At 49.4% G+C, this 22,278-nt stretch overlaps 2 protein-coding genes across 4 annotated transcripts in view; both read right to left on the bottom strand.

The window, feature by feature from the left end:
- The window catches only part of LOC140904220 (uncharacterized), a 39,999-nt gene that overhangs the window by 10,217 nt on the left and 7,504 nt on the right, over window positions 1-22,278 (bottom strand). Inside the window, exons 1-2 of one of the 3 annotated variants that reach the window (XM_073326644.1) lie at window positions 6,453-6,812; window positions 139-265 (exon numbers count right to left, since the gene is read on the bottom strand). In XM_073326644.1, the coding sequence (XP_073182745.1) occupies window positions 139-265; window positions 6,453-6,773 (448 nt within the window). In that variant the 5' untranslated portion in view covers window positions 6,774-6,812. Of the gene's footprint in view, window positions 1-138; window positions 266-6,452; window positions 6,813-12,999; window positions 19,527-22,278 lie in introns of those variants that run through there. The other 2 variants (XM_073326646.1, XM_073326645.1) reach the window with 2 other exon arrangements.
- LOC140904223 (uncharacterized) overlaps window positions 1-22,278 on the bottom strand; it is a 94,284-nt gene that overhangs the window by 64,524 nt on the left and 7,482 nt on the right. The gene's annotated exons all lie outside the window — the stretch shown is intronic.

Genomic DNA, 22,278 nt, shown 5'->3' with positions numbered 1-22,278 from the left:
AGAGGGCGAGTGTGTGTGTGTCCCTGGCAGGTCGGGGCGATGCTGAAACTGGGCAGAGTTAAGGTGGCATTGTGAGGACGACCTGAACCTTAACCCTGCATTTCCCCTGCCAAGAACCGAGGGGACGGGAATCCTTACCCAGCGAGGTCACGTTCTCACAGGTCTCCTGCATGACGTCTCTGGAGAGGGCTCTCTGAGCGGGGTCCAGCAGAGCCCCCTCTTCCCTGGTGAAATACACAGCCACCGCCTCGAAGGTCACCGGCCCCTGAAAGAGCCAGAGCCCCACACTCAGGACCTGCTGCCCCACTCACGGCCCCACTATTCGTGGGGGAGAGGAGCCAATCAAATGAAAGCTCTGGATGGTTCGTTATCAACAGAGTCCCACCCCCACCCGCTCAGAGCACCCAGGAAACACCAGGGTGAGGGGCGAAGAGGAGCCCCTCGTCTCTCCGAGCAGATCCATCACACACCTACTAGCCACAGACGGATACAGGAGATGGAGCCCCGAGCAGGGTCCAGGGAAAGCTCCCTGGTAGGAAGCCCAACCTCTTCCTCATTGAGAGCAGCTGGATGTGAGGGGCCAGGGCAGCTTCCCTAAGCCTCCCTGGAGGGTGCCCCCTTCAGATCTTGCAGCAGCCAGGGGGTTTGTTTCCCGTTTCACAAATCCCACTAAAACCCCCAGGGTCTGTTCACAGAATCTAAGCCTCAAACTAAACCAGTCCCAGCCTGTCCCCCTCCCTTTCTCCACCTTGTAGGTTTCCTCCCCTTCCCACCTCCAGACACAACTGCCCAGAAGCGCCCCCCTCCCATGTATTCACTGCCCCTCTCCTTCCAGCAGGAACTGCCCCCCCCCCGCATTCTCCTGGGGATCCCTTCCTTCCCTGGCTTTGCTGCGGCCCTTTCTCGTCCCTGATCCTTGGTCGCAGGGAGCGAAACATTAACCTTACTCTGCAGCACTAAACCCACAGAGACATTTCTAATCCCTCCCAGGGACAGGGTCTGAATCCAACGCTAGGAAAGAGCAGAACCAAAGGAGCCCCCCTGGGGGGATTCCCCCTGACACTATCCCCAGGGCAGCACGCAGGGGGAACAGGGAGAGTCAGGGGCTGGTTTTTCCTCTCTCTGCTCCTCACCTTGTTCACAGGAACATGATTGTGCCCAGGGATGGTGCAGCAGGTGTGTCTGGGAGTCTGGCAATCCCCCTCACTCATTTCTCCTCTTCAGTCCCTTTCTCTCCCCCACTTTCCTCTCTCCTTCCACCCTCTAGATGGGAGGCGTGGTCACCATCCCATTCTCGGGGGCTTTCTCTCTCCCGCCGCTGGCCCCGCTCTGCGTGTGCTGGGAAGGGGGATCCCAGGCAGGAAGACGTGTTACCAAAAGCAAGTTATTGGACGCAGTACAGGGTGCGTGGGAGAAATGGAAGGGCCTGGGTGAAGCAGGTCGGACGAGATGACCTAATGATCCTTTCTGGCCTTAATGGTGGGAGCAGCTCTGGGGCTCACAGACATATAGGGAGTGGAGAGGTCTCTCTCAATCCCTTGGGAGTTTCTGGGTCAGGAGTTCCCATCAGCAGTGCCTGGGGCTAGTCCCAGCTGGAGAACGTCCCCACCTTGGCGGGGCTTAGGGGGAGCTTTAATGAAGGTCTCTCCCCAGCAAAAGCGTGGTGGACGGCTATTCTCCACTAGCACAATGGAAATCTCTATGATTAGGGTAAAGCTCATTAATACTTAGCCCTGCCATGAGTGCAGGGGACTGGACTAGATGACCTGTCAAGGTCCCTTCCCGTCTTACGATTGTATAAGACACAAGAATAGTGACACGGGTCAGACCAAGGGTCCATCTAGCCCAGTATCCCGTCTTTTGACAGTGGCCGGCTTCAGGGGCAATGAACAGAACAGGACAATGAATGAGTGATCCATCCCCTATCATCCAGCCCCAGCTTCTGGCAATCAGATGTTTAGGGAGACCCAGAACATGGGGTTGCCTCCCTGACCATCTTGGCTAATAGCCACCGACTATCCTGCGTGAAATGACGTCGTTCGTTGTTCGACCCAGTTATACGTTTGGCCTTCAGAACGGCCCCCTAAAAGCCAGTTCCAAAGGTTGACTCTGCAGTGTGTGAAGAAGTAACTCCAATTTTCCTTCTTTTCCACTTGCTGCCTCTTAATGTCATCCAACCCCCGCTTCTTGTGTGATGAGGAGGGGTAAACGACACGTCCTTATTTACTTTCTCCACACCAGTCATGACTTTATAGCCCTCTATCATATCCCCCCTTAGCCGTCTCTTTTCCAAGCTGAAAAGTCCCCGTCTTATTAATCTCTCCTCATATGGAAGCCGTTCCAGACCCCTCATCAGTTCTGCGACCCTTCTCTGTTCTTTTTCCAGTTCTAACTTTTTTCCAAGGCGGGGCATGCAGCGTTCAAGGTATTCAAGCTCATTTCTAAGCAGTAAAATCCCAGAGCCAGCTGCTTTAAGCTGCAGGACACTCTGGGATATTTAACTATTCCCAGCTCTGCTGGGAACACACAGCCATGCGCGGGTCACCAAAGGGGCTCCTAAAAACGCCGAGAAGGCCACTCTGTGTCCCCGAAAGTGAACAGTAACCAGAGGGGCAAGTGCCCCGGATCATCTCACTGAGAGTGAAGATGAGAGGCCTAGCGAGGAGGGGATCAGAGTATAAAAGGGGACAGCTCAGCTTCGTCTGGGCTGACCGATGACGGGAGCAGATACGTGTTGCAGGTTCCCAATGGGAGGTGGCTGAAGCTCCAGGACATGGAAGCCAGCTGGCTTGAGACTCCAGCTGACCGCCCGTGGAGGCAAGACAGTGAAAGACGTCAGACTACCAGTGCTGGAAGGCAGGGTATGAAGCGAGCCAGGGAATGGGACTGGAGTATCGGGTGCCCGAGACTGATTAGAGAACCATTGGTTTCCAGGGACCCGGGGGCTGCGCAGTGGGGATGGGAGAAATGCCTGGTGGTGAAACACTGGAATGGGTTCCCTAGGGAGGTGGTGGAATCTCCTTCCTTAGATATTTTTAAGGTCAGGCTTGACAAAGCCCTGGCTGGGATGATTTAGTTGGGGATCAGTCCTGCTTTGAGCAGGGGGTTGGACTAGATACCTCCTGAGGTCCCTTCCACCCCTGATCTTCTACGATTTTATGATTAGCAGAATATGGTTTGTCACCACCTGAATAGCCAGGAGATAAAGCCACAATAAAACAGTCACTTATCTGCCAGAGAAATGCTCCAGGCAAGCTCCACACCGGTTGATAAATTGTAACTTCATGTAAAGGTCCTATAAACCTCATTCTTGGCCATTATCTATCAGTTTATGTAATTTATTTATTTTTGCGTGCTTTTAAAAAAATGGCTAAAACAGTATTTCACTGGCCCTGGCTTACCACTGCATAAGAGACCAATTACTTGGATCAGCTGGCAGAAATGTTCTTACGTTGAGGTTAGTCACTGGGTCAACATAACATTGTCCCTCAACGACAACTGTGCTCCCAATTCAGAAGGAAGAGCAGGTGTGAAGCATTAAGTGTCAGCCTGAAGGAGCGAGCCTTTCCCATTTACCGATGGCAAAGGAACCGGCTCTAGGTAAGACGAATAAAGTTAAGACAAATTCTGATGCTAAACGAGTGTATTTCGGTGGAGCGCCCCTTGGGAAAACGACGGGGTCTGATTGTTCCCGCGTGAAACCCTCATTAGGGTGAACGTCAGCTGTGCGTACACTTTTGTTGAAATTTACCCAGGAACATAAATGGCCACAGAAAGTCCCCCAGGGCCGCAGTACCATCGCGGTTACATGACATGAATGGGTACAGTGTGCCAGAATCACAGGGTCTGGGACAGCAACTGCAAAGAGGGTACGTATCTGCTCTGGCCACGGGTTGGGGTGTTTATTCTGTACACACACCCCCGCACCATGCCTCAGTTTCCCCATTTCCCAGATGGAAATAATGACCTTGACCTTCTTCTGTAAAACACTTTGAGATTTATAAATAAGCACTAAATATGGCTGGCTTTTTGAGTTGTGTGTTAAAAGGAAATTAGCCAAACTAGGACGAACGGAAACGTTTTTGTGACCGGTGTGGTCTGACTTCCAATGGCAACAATTCCCTGCTGTGCATTTGAACCTCCCCACACGGTGTTTGCAAAAGCTTTTTGAGGGCAGAGGGACCTATCTAGGGGCCTATCTATGGAGCGGTTATGCGAGTGGCCTTCTGGAAAGAAGCCCGGGGGGGGGACGTCAAGCCAAATGAAGGTTTGCCTGAGCCCATGTGTTTGTAAAGTCTGCCCAGCGTGGGCAGTGAACCACAGAATGACGGGGTCCAAATTAACTGTTACCGCTCAAGAAAGAGATCGCGGAGCCGTTGTGGCGAGTTCTCTGCAAACATCCATTCGACGTGCCGCGGCCGTCAAAAAGCGAACAGAAAGTTGGAAGTCATTAAGAAAGGGATAGAAAATAGGACAGAAAATATCCTATTGCCTCTATATAAATCCATGGTACCCCTACATCTTGAATACTGAGTGCAGATGTGGTCGCCCCACCTCAAAAGAGATATATTGGAATTGGGAAAGGTTCAGGAAAAGGGCGACAAAAATGATGAGGGGTCTGGAACAGCTTCCGTATGTGGAAAGATTAATAAGACTGGGACTTTTCAGCTTGGAAAAGAGACGGCTAAGGGGAGATACGATAGAGGTCTATAAAATCATGACTGGTGTGGAGCAGTAGATAAGGCAGTGTTGTTTGCTACTTCTCATAACACAAGACAAGGGGTCACCCAATGAAATTATTAGGCAGCAGGTTTAAAACAAAGAAAAGGAAGCATTTCTTCACACAACGCACAGTCAACCTGGGGAACTCCTTGCCAGAGGATGTTGTGAAGGCCAAGACCATAACAGGGTTCAAAAAAGAACTAGATAAATTCATGGAGGTTAGGTCCATCAATGGCTATTAGCCAGGATGGGCAGGAATGGTGTCCCTAGCCTCTATTTGCCGGAAGCTGGGAGTGGGTGACAGGGGACGGATCACTTGATGATTCCCTGTTCTGTCCATTCCCTCTGGGGCACCTGGCCCTGGCCACTGTCGGAAGACACTGGGCTAGCTGGGCCTTTGGTCTGACCCAGTAGGGCCGTTCTTATGTTCTTAATGGATCATTGTATGTGTGCGTGAGACTCTGAAGGGGAACTGGACAGACCTACCTAAATTATCCAAGCCGATCCAGTGTAAAAACATAAACAACATGAAGGTTGAATAGTCTATAGGATTTTCAAAGTGCTTTGTACTGTTAATACAAGAGGACGGGAAAAAGGGGAAGATGAGTGGTTTTTCAAACTACTGTGAGCCTTAGTGTCCTGATTTTAAAAGAAACACTGACTTTGATTTCGAAATTGCGGTGTTATATTTGACAGTCAGATGAGACCGTCACAGATGCAGCCCTGTCTGAACATTAAATCACTCAAGCATTTGGCATAAGAGGAAAAGATTCTTCCTATCCAAAATTCCCCTGCTCTTTCCAAAGAGGTGGCTGCATTTCCGCACTGCATTTATACGTAGTGAGTGCGAAAGCAAAGTGCACTGATCCTGGCGGAGGGAAGGGGAACGAACCGCTAAGTCCTGCGGAGGCCAGCTGAAGACAGACCTTCCCTGGGAGCCGTAGGAGGCTGGGAGCTCTTGGCGGGGTCCCGCTGGTTGGGGTCCGGCCAGTGAGATGGAGCCGCGGAGAGATGTTCTGGAAGCGATGGTTCCCCCACTGCCCGGCCACCCACATGGGCAGGGGAAGCGAAGGGCAGGCACTGAAGCCCAAAGTTCGCGTGGGCCCAGCAGCAGGGGTGGGGAGCTGCCTTGGGCAGCTGGGGGGAAGCCTAGACTGGGTGACCGGGGGCTGGTCAGTCTACGTAGGGGGAGCACGGCCCCCTTTTCCCCCTCCTGTGCCCCTGCCCTGTTGCTGGCAGAGAACGGGCACGCCTTCCCCACCCCAGAAGCAGCCGCACCCCACAACTGCCTTGCTATTTAGCGAAGGAGTGGGCGCACCGATTGGCCACCTAAACCGGGGTGTGTGTGTGTGTGGGGGGGGTGTTTGCGGGGGGGGGGGAACACACTTGCAGATCTTTTGTCGATTTGAAAGGGCCAGTGCAGAGAAACCGGAGGCAAATCTGGGGCAGGCTGGCGAGGGAAAGGCGGGGAATAGACATGGAGTTTATAGCTTTCATGGGGAAGAAAAAGGCCAAAACTTGGGGGGGGGGGTGTTCAGAGAAGACAGGCAAGATCTGCTGGAACTTGACCCCCCCTTTACAGGCAAATCCCCTGCAATTCACAGTCTCCCCCCCCCCACCTGAGTGTTTATCTCTCCCCTTCCAGACACAGACACGGGGTGGGGGGGACCCCCCTCCCCCTCCATACCTCACTTTCCCACGGTCACTTTCCCACGGTCTCTGTCAATTACCTGCAGCCTCTGGCTCCGGGCTGGTCCCAGCGGGAGAAAGTCCCCGGCCGGGCAGGGAGGGGTTAATGAGGGGATTTCCCCCCCCCAGCACGGACCCCGGGGGGGGGGGGGGAGCCGCAGCTGCTCGCCCAGCGTCTGATGATCTTGTTCTTTGTTCTCCCTGATTCCTGCCTCCTTCCTCCCGGCACCCACCGCTCCCGGCTGCTCCAGCCCCTTCCTGTGCCCGGCAAACCCCCGCCCCGTCCCGGGCTGGGGGGTGTCTGCGGGGGCTGGGGAGAGAGAGCGAGACCCTGGGCAAGGGCCTGCAGCTGCAGGGGGCATCAGTGGGGAGAGAGATTCCCGCCTCCCCACATCTGCCCCTCCCCTCCATTTGCTGCCCCATCCCTGGGCTGAGGACAAGTAACCCCCCCCCCCCCCCGGCCCCCAGCGCCGAGGGCCTCAGAGATCCCCCCTCTCCCTCCAGGACGCGCCCCGTCAGCCCAGACCCTTGCCTCGCTGAATAATAATTGCATGAATTCATAGCCTCATAGATTAGGGTTCATAGAATATCAGGGTTGGAAGAGACCCCAGGAGGTATCTAGTCCAACCCCCTGCTCGAAGCAGGACCCCCAATTAAATCATCCCAGCCAGGGCTTTGTCAAGCCGGGTCTTAAAAACCTCTAAGGAAGGAGATTCCACCACCTCGCTAGGGATTCCAGTGTTTCACCCCCCTCCTTGTGAGATAAACGCTCTTGCAAGCTGTTAAATAATAACCTCTGCTGCCACTCTAGTTATTATATTACCCTACTGAGGCCAGTGTGGCCCCACGGCTGAGCGAGAGATGTCCTGGGCCTTGCACCTTTGGAGGAGAAATAGCGAGCAGACTCTAGGCTAATTCTAAGTATGATTTGTTGTTATTCAAATACACCTGCCTTGGAGCGGAGAAACAGCCCAGGGGAAGCCTGCTCCTCCAGAAATCTCAGCCCACCCCGACGCCTGGTTCCCAGGTTGTTGCTTTGGGTGACATCTTGCCTCTGAATTCAGAGAACAAAGCCGGAGCCAACTCGGCTGTCTGCCACGGCTTCTCTCCAAGGACAACTGATGCCCTAAATACACCGGGACACATTGTCTCCCAAAGGCTAAACATTTGCTCATGTGCTCAGGAAAAGAACCTGGGGTCAGCCTGGATAGCAAGCAGAGCCACCTGTTACCTCCCACCATAACAGTTCCTGGTGGAAAGGAGCCACAAGGTCTATCCAATTCATAGAATATCAGGGTTGGAAGGTGAGGCGATCATCTAGTCCAACCCCCTTGCTCAAAGCAGGACCAATCCCCAATTTTTGACCCAGATCCCTAAATGGCCCCCTTGAGGATTGAACTCACAACCCTGGGTTTAGCAGGCCAATGCTCAAACCAGTCTAGTCAGGTAGGAGGGGAATTCAGCCTTGTTATGTCTCAGAGCTCTGAGACCAGATGGGGTGGGGCCTTCCTCAGTGTTGTCAACTCTCATGACGATTATTGTTTTCCGTAAAGCCCCAGCTCCTGGAGTCAAGTGGACATGTGATGATTTCAGCCTTCGCTCTTAAAGAAAAAAGTAAGTTTCTAGCCCTCGTGGCTACGGAGAAAGCTTCAAAATGTGACCCCCGTGCGCCCTGAAGACTCAGAAAGCAGAAGGCAAATAAAAAGAAGCCCAAATGTCTTTTGACACAGTCACATGATTGTAAAGACATGTTCATGATTTTGGGTGAGCCTGCCTCAGGGTTTCTGAGCCTTTGGGGTTGGCAATTCAGCAGAACACCGGAGTTACGAACACGCTGGGAACGGAGGACGTTCGTACCTCTGAACGAAACGTTCTGGTTGTTCTTTCCAAAGTTTACACCTGAACATGGCTGGGGGGCTCTGAAACTTTACTATGCAGAAGAAAATGGCTGCTATCCCTTTATTTTCTGTCAAATACATTTCACGCAATACTGTACTGTGTCTGAATTTGGATTTTTTGGTCTTTGCGGCTGCTGGATCACGTATGTCCGGTTCCAGAGGAGGTGTGTGGTTGACTGGTCAGTTTGTAACTCTGGAGTTTGGATCTCTGAGGTTCTCCAAAGCCTCTCAATACTTGAGGATTTAGATGTGGCATCTGTAAGCGTCCTGCCCCTTCCCACCACTCCCCGGCAGGGAAGCATGACAGGGTTTCTGAAGTCAAGTGACTTAGGGAGAAGGTTTTTCCTTCTATTGAGGCCCTGAGTTGACGTGAAACCACTCAGTGAGAACGGGGGATGGAGAAGCTAACACCCTTGCTGTCTAGGGTGACCGTATTTCCCAAAGGCTGGGGCTTGCATCTCTGCTCGCCCATGCCCTGCCTCCCCCCCGCTTTGGACTGGCATCACCATTCAGCGACAAATGCCCACTTTGGCCAAAAAAGTCGGGATGGCCAGGACAGGGCTGAAAAAAGGGATTGCCCTGCTGTCTCTCTGATGCCTGGCCAGGGATCCTGGCGTTGCCACAGTGGTCCGTATACAGAACTTTCCCCCCAGTGGCATGCAGCACGTTGAGTGGGGCTGGGACTGGGGGAGGGAGAGGGAAGATCCCACAAATCCGCCAGAATCCAGACGTCACGTTCAATGCTAGGCGTGTCTGGAGAACGTCCTGGAGATTGCACCCTGCGGAGCTCAGAGACCAAGCCTCTGTTCCTCAGCATCCCTGCCCGCAACCCTCCCACCCAGAGAGACCACGGCTGGTGACACTGGTATGAGCAGGAACGGCTGGGCCCATCGCAGGGTCACTGAGGCACGAATGAGCTTTGGTAGAGCTAACATTCCTCATCCCGCTCTCCGGGTGCAGATGCTGATCCGCTGGGCTTAAACCATGTCACGCCTAGGGTGATGGTCGGGTAACGGCCCCACTCAGATCGCGCTCTGCTGTCTGAAGTGAGGGACCCATCTCCCCTTTCCTGAGCCAGTAACTGTCTCTGGATATTTCTTTCCCCAGCTCTCTGGCCGTGCCTAGATTTGTCAGAAATCTCCCAACCCGGGTCAGTGAGAGAGGAGAAGGGGGTCACCCTGAACGGCAGGGGGGGGTTTACCCTGAAGAGCTGAGTGTGGCCTGGCTCCGGAGGGGCTGGGAGCTGGGGTAGCTGTCACCCTACAGCACTCTCCGGAGTATACGAATCCTGTTCTGTTTCAGGGTGGGTGTGTTTGGCATGGAAGCGCCTCGGGGCAGGGTCCCCTTTCGCTGCACCTGCCGAGCAGTCAGAGGTGTGAAGTTCTGGCATGGCCTTCCAAGGGGAGCAGTGGGGGGCAAAAAACCGAACTGGCTTCAAGACTGCGCTGGATACATTTACGGAAGGGATGGGATGAGGAGACTGCCTACAATGGCCTGTGGCCCATCGGCGACTGCCCATAGCAAAACTCCGCAACGGCCGGAGACGGGGCATTAGATGGGGAGGGCTCTGAGTTACTACAGAGAATTCTTTCCCCGGTATCTGCCTGGCAGGTCTTGCCCACATGCTCAGAGTCTACTTGATCGCCTTATTTGGGGTTGGAAAGGAATTTTCCACCAGGATAGATTGGCAGAGACCCTGGGGTTTTTTCCACCTACCTCTGCAGTGTGGGGCATAGGTCACTTGCGGGTTTAAACTAGCATAAACGGTGGGTTCTCTGTAACTCGGAAGTCTTTAAACCAGTGGTTCTGAGCCTTTCCAGACTATTGTACCCCTTCCAGGAGTCTGATCTGTCTTGTGTACCCCCCGCAAGCTTCACCTCACTTAAAAACGACTTGCTTACAAAATTAGACAGCAACGTACAGAAGTGTCACGGTGCGCACTTACTGAAAAATTGCTTCCTTTCCATTTTTACCAGCTCATTATAAATCAATTGGAATATCAATATTGCACTTACATTTCAGTGTGTCATCTATCGAGAGGCATAAACAAGTCATTGTCTGTATGAAATTGTAGTTTTGTCCTGACTTCGGCAGTGCTTTTTGTGTTACCCGTTGTAAAACTAGACAAATATCTAGATGAGTTGATGGACCCCTCGTGGAAGACCTCTGTGTACCCCAGGGGTACGTGTACCCTTGGTCGAGAACCACTGCTTTAAACCTTGATTTGAGGACTTCCCTAACTCAGCCAGTGGTTAGGGGGTCTATTACAGGAGTGGGTGAGTGAGGTTCTGTGGCCTGTGACGTGCAGGAAATCGGACTAGATGGTCATGATGGTCTTTTCTGACCTTAAGGCCTAGGAGTAGTCAAGTTGAAGGAATAGGAAGGGGACGCTTTCTTGAAACCCGCCCCCCCCACACACACACACGCTGGGACAAAACCACACGTCCTTTCTGCAGACACTTGCCCAGGCCATGGTTGGCTGTGACCCTGAGACTATTATTGTCCTGGAAGGGGGTTTCAACGGCAATGTAGATTAGGTTTTGGACAGGAACCATGAGGAGCCACACGCTCCATCAGCCGGGGGACTGTATTGTCTCCTGCAGACCTTGGGATTAGTAGCTGTCTGGCAGTTCTCCCATCCCATTGCTAGGCAGTACCCTTGGCTGAAGGCTACTCCCAACCAGGTCTTAGGGGCTATCATTTTTATACCACGAAGGCCAGTGTCAATATATTTGTTCAGTCTTCTAGGTCTCCCAGAAACAACAAGGAGTCTGGTGGCACCTTAAAGACTAACAGATTTATTTGGGCATAAGCTTTTGTGGGTAAAAAACCCCACTTCTTCAGATGTATGAAGTGAAAATTACAGATACATGGCTGGGATGATTTAGATGGGGTTGGTCCTGCTTTGAGCAGGGGATTGGACTGGATGACCTCCTGAGGTCTCTTCTAACCCTGATAGTCTATGATTCTATGAAATATACTGGCACATGAAGAGAAGGGAGTCACCTTACAAGTGGAGAACCAATGTTGAAGGCCAATTCAGTCAGGGGGATGTGGTCCACTCCCAATAATTGTTTAGGAGGTGTCAATACCAAGAGAGGAAAAATTGCTTTTGTAGTGAGCCAGCCACTCCCAGTCCCTACTCAAGCCCAAATTAACAAACCCCGTTGCCTACTCTGTCCCCATATCTACTCTAGTGACACCATCAGAGGACCCAGCCACATCAGCCACACCATCAGGGACTCATTCACCTGCACATCTACTAATGTGATAGATGCCATCCTGTGCCAGCAATGCCCCTCTGCCATGTACATTCGCCAAACCGGACAGTCTCTATGCAAAAGGTGAAATGGACACAAATCGGACATCGGGAATGGTAAGATACAAAAGCCAGTCGGAGAACACTTCAATCGCCCAGGACACTCAATTACAGATTGAAAAGTAGCTATCCTTCAACAAAAAACTTCAAAAACAGACTTCAAAGAGAAACTGCAGAGCTCCAATTCATTTGCAAATTTAACACCCTCAATTTGGGCTTGAACAGGGACTGGGCGTGGCTGGCTCACTACAAAAGAAAAGACGACTGAAGTGATCCTGATAACAGTCTTCAAATATGTTACGGTCTGTTATAAAGAGGACAGTGATCAATTGTTCGCCACGGAGCAGCAGGATAGTACAAGCAATAATAGGCTGGATCAGCAGCCAGGGAGGTTTAGGATGGATATTAGGAAAGCCTTTCCAACTATAGGGATAGATAATTACTGGACTAGGTTACAAAGGCCTTGTCTACATGGGAAAGTCGATCTAAGCTAGGCAATTTGAGTTACATGAATAGCATAACTCAAGTCAACGTAGCTTAGATCAACTTACCGCAGGGTCCACGCTACGCTGGGTCATTGGGAGATGCTCTCCCGTGGACTCCCCTTACTCTTCTCATTCTGGTGGAGTACAGAAGTTGACGGGAAAGTGATCTGTGGTTGATTTAGTGGGACTTCACTAGATCCGCTAAATCCACCACCACTGCATCGATCCCCCGGTAAGTGTAGACAAGCCTCAAGAGAGGTTGTGGAATAGCAATCACTGGAGGTGTTTAAATAAATACCCGTGAGGGATGTTATACTCGATTCTGCCTCAGGATGGACCAGCTGACTTTGTGAGGTTTATTTTAGTCCTATTTTTGTATGATTTTAGGGTTCATTGTCCTAGTCCTTCACTTTGACCATGTCTCCCTGTGGAGAATGTGGGAATTTTTGTAATCTCATAACACAAGAATGAGGGGTCACCCAATGAAATTAATAGGCAGCAGGTTTAAAGCAAACGAAAGGAAGTATTTCTTCACACAACGCACAGTCAACCTGTGGAACTCATTGCCAGAGAATGGTGTGAAGTCCAAGACTATAACAGGGTTCAAAAAAGAACTAGATAAGTTCATGGAGGATCGGTCCATCAATGGCTATTAGCCAGGATGGGCAGGGAGGGTGTCCCTAGCCTCTGTTTTCCCGAAGCTGGGAATAGGTGACAGGGGATAGATCATCTGATGATGACCTGTTCTGTTCATTCCTGCTGAAGCACCTGGCATTGGTCACTGTCGGAAGACAGGACACTGGGCTAGCTGGACCTTTGGTCTGACCCAGTATGGCCGTTATGTTTTAATTTTTTTAAAGAAACATGCATCACTCCATTTCCCCTCTCACTTTGCATTGGGAACTACTGGGTGTGAGGAAGTTAATTCCTTCTCTGGAACAGGGGAAGTCATGGTTCTTGGTGTACCATTGTCCCATCCAGGCTGGCATGGATACACCGTCAAGAACGGTCCACATACAAATGGAGCCCCATGGTCAGGCAATGGAAGATCCATCTGTCACAGTTCAGGGCAACTGGACCTGCGTTTCCTTCAGTGGTCCAGCAAAGGCTTTGGGGGAGACATGCCTCTGTCTACCTTCTGATGGGGGTATTTTCAGAATGGATAGTGACTTCCCTTTGTAATTCCCAGCACAGACAGGTTGCTATGGATAGACGTTACCACAGAGTTCCTTCTAAGCAAACCGACTTTATTCTTAAGGTAAAAACCATGGGAGAAAAAACATATCACAAACAATAGAAGCTACACACATGCTAAGACGCTTACCAGGGTTCATCCCAGCTCTCACACGGGCTCTGAGAAGTGCAGTCTTTTATGACCCATCTGTAGGAGCACCCTCGTCATAATAAGTTCATTAGCACTTCAGCTCGGAACAAACACTGTCTTACGAAGCCCCCATGGGCCAATCCACCCCTAAGGACAGGGGCCCTCTGTAGACCAGGGAATCCACCACAATGCTTGGTGAATTGTTCCCATGGTGAATTACCCTCACTATTTAAAAACATACACCCGATTAACACTCTTCATTTTTTAGCTTTAACCCTCAGTCCCTGGATCCAGTTAGACCTTCCTCGGCTGGATTCAAGAGACCTTTAAGATTTGTTCCCCACGAGATACTTATGGACTGTAATCAAGGCACCCCTTAACTGTCTCTTTGTTCACCTAAATAGATTGAACTCCTTGACTCTACCACTGAAAGACAAGTTTTCTAATCCTTTAATCATTCTTATGGCTCTTCTCTGACTCCTCTCCAATTTATCAACATCCTTCTTGAATGGTGGGCATCAGAATTGGACACGGTATTCCAGCAGTGGTTTCACGAAAAGTAAAATAATCACCCTATTACTACTCAAGAGTCCCCTATTTATGCAATGCACATTCACATTATAAAGTTCGCGGACGATACCTCGCCGGGAGGGGCTGCAAGTGCTTTGGAGGACCGGATTAAAATTCAAAATGATCTGGACAAACTGGAGAAATGGTCTGAAGCCAATAGGATGAAATTCAATAAGGACAAATGCACAGTACTCCACGAAGGAAGGAACAACCAATTGCACACATACAAAATGGGAAATGACGGCCTAGGAAGGAGTCCTGCAGAAAGGGATCTGGGGGTCATAGTGGATCACAAGCTAAATATGAGTCAACAGTGTAATGCTGTTGCAAAAAAAAAGCGAACATCATTCTGGGATGTATTAGCAGGAGTGTTGTAAGCAAGACACGAGAAGCAATTCTTCCGCTCTACTCTACGCTGATTAGGCCTCAACTGGAGGATTGTGTCCAGTTCTGGGAGTCACATTTCAGGAAACATGTGGACAAACTGGAGAGAGTCCAGAGAAGAGCAACAAAAACGATTGAAGGTCTAGAAACCATGACCTAGGAGGGAAGATTGAAAAAACTGGGTTTGTTTAGTCTGGAAAAGAAAAGATTGAGAGGGGCCAGGATAACAGTTTTCAAGTACATAAAAGGTTGTTACAAGGAGGAGGGAGAAAAATTGTTCTTCTTAACCTCTGTGGATAGGACAAGACGCAATGGACTTAAATTGCAGGAAAGGCGGTTTAGGTTGGACATTAGGAAAAACTTCCTAACTGTCAGGGTAGTTAAGCACCGAAATAAATTGCCGAGGGAGGTTGTGGAATCTCCGTCATTTTGAGATTTTTCAGAGCAGTCTGGACAAACACCTGTCAGGGATGGTCTAGATAATACTTCGTCCTGTCTTGTGTGCAGGGGACTGGACTAGACGACCTCTCGAGGTCCCTTCCAGTCCTATGATTCTATCATTAGCTCTTTGGGCCACGGCATCACACCACGACCCCCAAATCTCTTCCAGAATCACTGCTTCCCAGGATAGAGTCCCTCATTCTGTATGTATGGCCTACAGTCACATGCGGCTGTATTAAAACACACATTGTTTGCTTGGGCCCTGTTTACTCAGTAATCCAGATGGCTCTGAATCAGGGACCTGTCCTTTTCAGTATTTACCACTCCCCCCTATTCTTTGTCATCGGCAAACGTCATCGTGATGATTCTCTGTTTTCTTCCAGCTCACTGATAAAAATGCTAATCAGCATTCAGCCGACAAGACATCCATGCTGGGCCCCATTGGAAACAGACCCAACTGATGGCGATTCCCCTTTTACAATGACATGTTGGGACCTATCTGTTAGCTTGTTTTTAATCCATGTAATACGTGCCTGTGACATTATTGACATAATCTCTACCTGTATAGATCACTGGTGCAACCACTGTTATATATTTGCAGCAAATACAGTACAAAGGTTGTCGTTTAAAGCGTCTATGGAAAGGTGATGGTTTGCTGGTTATGATTCTGCTATCTGGATGCATGTATCATTTTTGTAGTTGAAGTTAGGAATATTGGCTCTGTACTGTCTGTAATTCAAACTTGTGCTGTGCTTCTGGGGGAGACCGCAGACAAGTTGGTGTCAGCTCGGCCTAGCCTGCTGGATGGCCCATTAAGGACCATCAGCGATACAACTGAGAGAAGGCAAGGGATACACCTTGTGACTCAGCAAAGTGTGCAGGGACTTGCCCATGTGGCTCCAAACTCCATTTTGCTGGAATTTTCCACAGTAAGAACAAAGAGGGGTTCTTACACCTGGAAAAGACTATAAAAGGCTGATGCCTCATCTCCACCTTGTCTTCAGTCCTGCTTCTTGCTTCTGGAGGGACTTTACTATAAACAAAGGACTGAAAGACCCATCCCAGCTGGGGATGTTCTCCAGAGACTGGATTTGAACCTGCAGTTTATTCCACCACTGCTACAAGAACTTGGCCATGACTGGATGGAATTGAGTCCATGTAACCAATTCTGGCTCTCATCTCTACCTTTTCCTTTTATGAATGAACCTTTACATTTTAGATTCTAAAGGATTGGCCACAGCGTGATTTGTGGGTAAGATCTGATTTGTATATTGACCTGGGTCTGGGGCTTGGTCCTTTGGGATCGAGGGAACCTTTTTTCTTTTACTGGGATATTGGTTTTCATAACCATTTGTCCCCATGACGAGTGGCCCTGGTGGAGATATGGGGAAACTGGAGTGTCTAAGGGAATTGCTAGTGTGATTTGTGGTTAGGCAGTGGGGTAAAATCGAAGTCTTCTCTGTCTGGCTGGTTGGGTTTGCCTTGGTATACACAGAAACCCTAGCCTTGGGCTGTGACTGCCCTGCTTGAAGCAATGTGTCTTGAACTGTCACTCTCAGTGGGGTCCCACCAGAACCAGTCTCATTACAATGCCATGTTCATTTTATAGCATTCTAGTTTTTTAATCAAAATACCTTGTGGTATCAAGTCAAATGCCCTATAGAAGTTAAGTAGTTTATATTAATACTATTATCTTCATCAATCAAACTTGTAACCTCAACAAAAAAGATACCAAGTTTCATAGAATCATAGAAGATCAGGGTTGGAAGGGCCCTCAGGAGGTCATCTAGTCCAACCCCCTGCTCAAAGCAGGACAAGTTTGTTTGACAGGATCTATTTTCCATAAACTCACGCTGATTGGCATTAATGACAACCATGTTACTCAATTATCTTGAACCATGGACTGAATTGCACTTGAGCTTCTTCCATGTCATCATGAAGGAGCAGGGGAAAAGCAAAAATAAAGTAAGAAACGACAATTTTAGTACATGGTTCTTTGTCTCAAGGTCCCCAAATCTGAGCTACATCCTGGCAACCAAAACTAACATACAGTTACGTGACTGAATGGGCTTCAGGCAGGAGAGAAAAATCCACATCACAGACATTTTCAGTTTCACATAAAATGAAATTCCAAAGCAGGTTACCTCTGTGAACTCCAGAACAGAAGAACAGATTCCTGCACTGCATTCTCCTCTCACCCATTCAAACCTGCTTCAGTCCGCCCCACTTCATTATTATTGAGTCAAGTTATTTACAAAAGGTTTTCCCCGTTTCGATGATGCTAGAACATCCAGTCTTCTCATCTGGAAACAATCCCAGCTCAGCAGCAAAAAGCCCAGGAAAAGCTTTGCCAATAGATGGAGAAAGGGATGAAAACACTGAACCATCACGGAGTGGTTTTGTGATCCTCTCAACTCCCCCTCCAGGCCTCTGACACGTTCATCTCCAGCCCTAGTGAGTCTGATTTAAGATCCAGTTGTGATTCCTAAGCACGGAGAGCTGAGAAGACTGGATCATGTGGCACTTTGGGAGGCGGAAGGATAAAATGGGGAGAGGGTAAGCTCCATTGCGGCTCCCACAGACGCTAACTCTGCTGGGTTGAGGGGGGGTTGAACGGTGATGGAAAAGGAGGGAATCCATCAAGCTCACCCTATGGCCTTCTGGTGACAATGGTGGCTGAAAGGACACTTTAATCCCATCCCTGCTCCAGATGTTCGTTATATTTAAGTATATTTTTAAATGAGAAAAATGGTAGGAACTATAGCTTCTGTTTAATACAACCCAGAACAGCCAGGAGCGAGACAATCTCTCACCAAAGGGGGAACTCAGTGACTCCGCCAATCACCCGGCTAATGGGAGTAAAAAGTAGAAATGTGGTGCTCAGAGTTTTGTCTAGACTAGAAAAGGGGTGTAGATTAGGACAGGTCAAGGGGCAATGTGTTCGTTAACCCTGACCATTATACCTGTGAGAGGGCAGTACTGCAAATATACTTGTCTTTTTACATGAGGATCGCTACCTCAAGCTAGCTAAACCCTGGGAAAATCCCAGAGGAGACAAGGTAGATTTTACCTCAGTGTAGCAAGGTGATGGCATCCCATCTCCCCTACCTGGGGCTGATGGACATTCCCGGTAGGAGGGACCTACATTCTCATGACTCAGGACAAAGGAGCGGATAGAAAGGACCAAAGAAGAGCAAGCTGCGAAAATCAACAGTGTGCTACTCATCTGGGGTGGGGGGAGTTGCGGGACCACAGTGAGGCAAACACCGCAAAGAGCCTTAAAGGTCACGATGTGGGAATTAGAAAAGCATTCAAAAAACTTTTTTTTTTTTGACAGCCTTAGACAAGCTTTTTGTGGTGTTGCTCTCCCTTGTGGAGACTCTGATGTCTAACCAGGTGTGAGCTCTGATTAAAGCTTCTCCCACACTCCGAGCATCGATAGGGTCTTTCCCCCGTGTGGATTCTCTGATGTATGATAAGGGTTGAGCTCACACTGAAGCTTTTCCCGCACTCGGAGCATTTATAGGGCCTCTCCCCCGTGTGGAGTCTCTGATGCGCAACAAGGGCAGAGCTCACGCTGAAGTGTTTCCCGCACTCACAGCATTCATAGGGTCGCTCTCCTGTGTGGATCCTCTGATGTGCAATAAGAGCCGAGCTCTGAGTGAAGCTTTTCCCACACTCAGAGCATCTATAGGGGGTCTCTCCCATGTGTATTCTCTGATGCTGAGTAAGGTTGGAACGGTCAGTGAAACTTTTCCCGCAGTCGGAACACGCAAAGGGTCTATGTCCCGTGTGAATTCTCCAATGTGTGATAAGGTTTGAGCTCACGCTGAAGTTTTTCCCGCATTCGCAGCACTTATAGGGCGTCTCTCCCGTGTGGATCCTCTGATGTCGAATAAGGGTTGAGCTCCGACTAAAGCTTTTCCCGCACTCGCGGCATTCATAGGGTCTCTCTCCCGTGTGGGTTCGCTGATGCCTGATAAGATCGGAGCTGTCCGTGAAGCTTTTCCCGCACTCACAGCACTCATAGGGTCTCTCCCCCGTGTGGGTTCGCTGATGCCTGGTAAGGTTTGAGCTGTCCGTGAAGCTTTTCCCGCATTCTGAGCACGTAAAGGGCTTATTTCCCATGTGAATTCTCCAGTGCGTAATAAGGTTTGAGTGTCGATTGAAGCTCTTCCCACACTCAGAGCACGAAAAGGGTCGATTTCCTGTGTGGATGGTCTGATGTGCGACCAGGTTGGAGCTCACGCTGAAGCTTTTCCCACATTCCAAGCACTTAAACGGTCGGTTTCCTGTGTGGATTCTCTGATGCCGAATAAGGTGCGAGTTCCGATGGAAGGTTTTCCCACATTCACCGCATTCATAGGGTGGCTCTCCCGCGCGGATTCTCTCCGGCTGAAGAAGATCTGAATGGCTACTGATGTTTTCTCCCCACTCAGGGCACGTGGGCTCTCTCTCACTTGTGGGGATGCTCTGCTGGGCTGTGGTTTCCTTGAGGTCCTCGTGACAATGACCCACTTTCTCCCTTGGCTCATTTCCCCGCTCCCACTCTGGCCTGTGCTGACTCTCACAACCTTTTCCCTGCTTCCAGCTCCTGGACACATCCCCTTTAGATCTTTGTGATAACGCCACGTGTGATTCCCCGTGCTCAGCATCTTCCTGCTCCTCATTCTCACTCACCGTCCCATCACCTGCTGGGACAGAGAGAGAAACCTCAGAAACAGGAGTGGAAAAAGGGGAGAGGGTGACACTAAGCACCCGTGTCTTTTAATGCAATGATATTAGTGCAATAATATGTGTTGTTCATTTTCAAATGATACCCCACAAGGCATATACTGGGATATCATTTGAAAATGACCACCCCACGACGAACACACATTATTGCAAACTAAGCGGCAGTTCTGCAGAAAGGGACCTGGGGGTGACAGTGGACGAGAAGCTGGATACGAGTCAGCAGTGTGCCCTTGTTCCCAAGAAGGCCAATGGCATACTGGGATGCATTAGTAGGGGCATCGCCAGCAGATTGAGGGACGTGATCGTTCCCCTCTATTCGACATTGGTGAGGCCTCATCTGGAGTACTGTGTCCAGTTTTGGGCCCCACACGACAAGAAGGATGTGGAAAAATTGGAGAGAGTCCAGCGGAGGGCAACAAAAATGATGAGGGGACTGGAACACATGACTTACGAGGAGAGGCTGAGGGAACTGGGATTGTTTAGTCTGCGGAAGAGAAGAGTGAGGGGGGATTTGATAGCTGCTTTCAACTCCCTGAAAGGGGTTCCAAAGAGGATGGATCTAGACTGTTCTCAGTGGTAGCGGATGACAGAACAAGGAGTAATGGTCTCCAATTGCAGTGGGGGAGATTTAGGTTGGATATCAGGAAAAACTTTTTCACGAGGAGGGTGGTGACGCACTGGAATGGGTTCCCTAGGGAGGTGGTGGAATCTCCTTCCTTAGAAGTTTTTAAGGTCAGGCTTGACAAAGTCCTGGCTGGGATGATTTAGTTGGGGTTGGTCCTGCTTTGAGCAGGGGGTTGGACTAGATACCTCCTGAGGTCCCTTCCAAGCCTCATCTTCTATGATGATAATGCAGCATGTGAAATTATACACACTCCCAAAATTTGTGCTTTGAAGTCCATGACGAACAGGCATTTAAACTAGGCATGTCAGTGTGAACGGATCTCTCAGAGTAGGTTATTGGGTTGTAATTTAAAATACATCCAAAGGTCACCCCCTCTCCAACCCTGCTGCCAAGACTTAGTAACGTTTCAGCACGGCGGTGGCGGTGGAATGTTTCTGGTAGGGGCGTGTTACACTGGGGTAAAAGATTATTTAAGGGTAGCTGAGATAGGACAACTTGTTGTCCAAAACAATACCATGGGGATTTTATTTAAACTAGAATAAATGGAACTTGATTCTACAGTAACGTTAAATAGATGAATATATATAATAAAAAGGTACACACACACTATAAAACTTACTACTGAGTGTACTTAACTATAACCCTCTAAATAAAGAAACAGATCTCTCTCGGTATGCACAGGTTATTAACTCTTAGGTCGTGGTGGTTTATCTCACAGGTGGTGGTGATTATTTTAGTTCAACGTAGTTATTTCCCCAAATATCTCACTGGGTGCTGTATGACACCCAAGTCAGTCTTTGAGCCTCGAGTGCCCCTTGTGACTTCCTGAAGGGATAGACTCAACTCGGAGGGGTGAACACTATTTACCTCTCTCCGTTCTGAGAACTGACCATTTATTCCTACCCTTTGTTTCCTATCAGTCCAGGAGAGCCCCTTACCTCTTATCCCACGACAGCTTTCTTTGCTTAAGAGTCCTTGGTGCTTAAGACCTCTCCCTCTTTTGTGGCACCCCACGAGCACCAGCTCCCCATCATCTTCTTCCCTCCCACTGCTCCCTGCCCTCCCTTCTCCCAAGGACTCCTGGAGAGGAACCTCACACGGTCTCCTGTCAGTGGATGGCCCCACCTGACTGTCACACCCTCCATGCACTTGGGGAGTTGTTATAGCAGATGAGCAGTTCTGTTATAGTTTGGCTTGGAAAGATGAAATTTTTACCAGTACATGCTGATGAACACTGACCGCACCGTACATTCACATACGGATGGGAAAATATTTCTATCGATAACCATCTATATTTCCAGATAGGCAAAATAAGAAAAATACTGCTTGAGAACTTATTAGGGTTGGATGTCAGGTGACTTACTTGGTATATTTTGACGTGTGACGTTGACGACTTGTGTTTTAACCGTTATAAAGCGTTCACTTTTTCAACGTCGACATCTGGGGTCATAAAATAATTGTCTGGCCTCTCCCCTCCCGTGCATAATTTCCTGAAACTGTGAACATTTAAATCATAAAAGATCAGGGTTGGAAGGGACCTCAGGAGGTATCTAGTCCAACCCCCTGCTCAAAGCAGGACCAATCCCCAACTAAATCATCCCAGCCAGGGCTTCGTCAAGCCTTAAAAACCTCTAAGGAAGGAGATTCCACCACCTCCCTAGGGAACCATTTAAAATCATTTAAAGTCCGGGACCTCCATGGCAGTATTCTCTGAAATGGTTCCTCTGTTCCATGCGCAGGGCTGGTAAGAGAGCAGAACTGAAAGCTCTTGATGTGTGGGTGAGACGACGGTGTAGGGAGGAGGGATTTCAGTTTATTAGCAACTGGGGAAGAACTCCAACGAAACCAGAACGGAACCAGATTGCTGCCACACAAAATTCAGAGAAGATAGTAGAGGGTTTTTTGTTTGTTTGTTTTTTGTTTTTTGTTTTTTTTTTTTTTACAATTATGGGGTGAGGGAAAGCCAAGAGATGTGGAGGCGCACATGGTTCAGACAAAGACATCTCTTAGGGATGAGTTTAATTAAAGGGGGATGTCTATATCTCAGTAAAGAAGACAGGAAAGAAGTCCAGATAGGAGGTAGTGAG

This window comes from Lepidochelys kempii, chromosome 28 (genome assembly GCF_965140265.1).
Source record: "Lepidochelys kempii isolate rLepKem1 chromosome 28, rLepKem1.hap2, whole genome shotgun sequence".
Lineage (NCBI taxonomy): Eukaryota > Metazoa > Chordata > Testudines > Cheloniidae > Lepidochelys > Lepidochelys kempii.
Note: the sequence above shows the minus strand (reverse complement) of the source record. Positions and strands in the feature narration are given on the sequence as shown.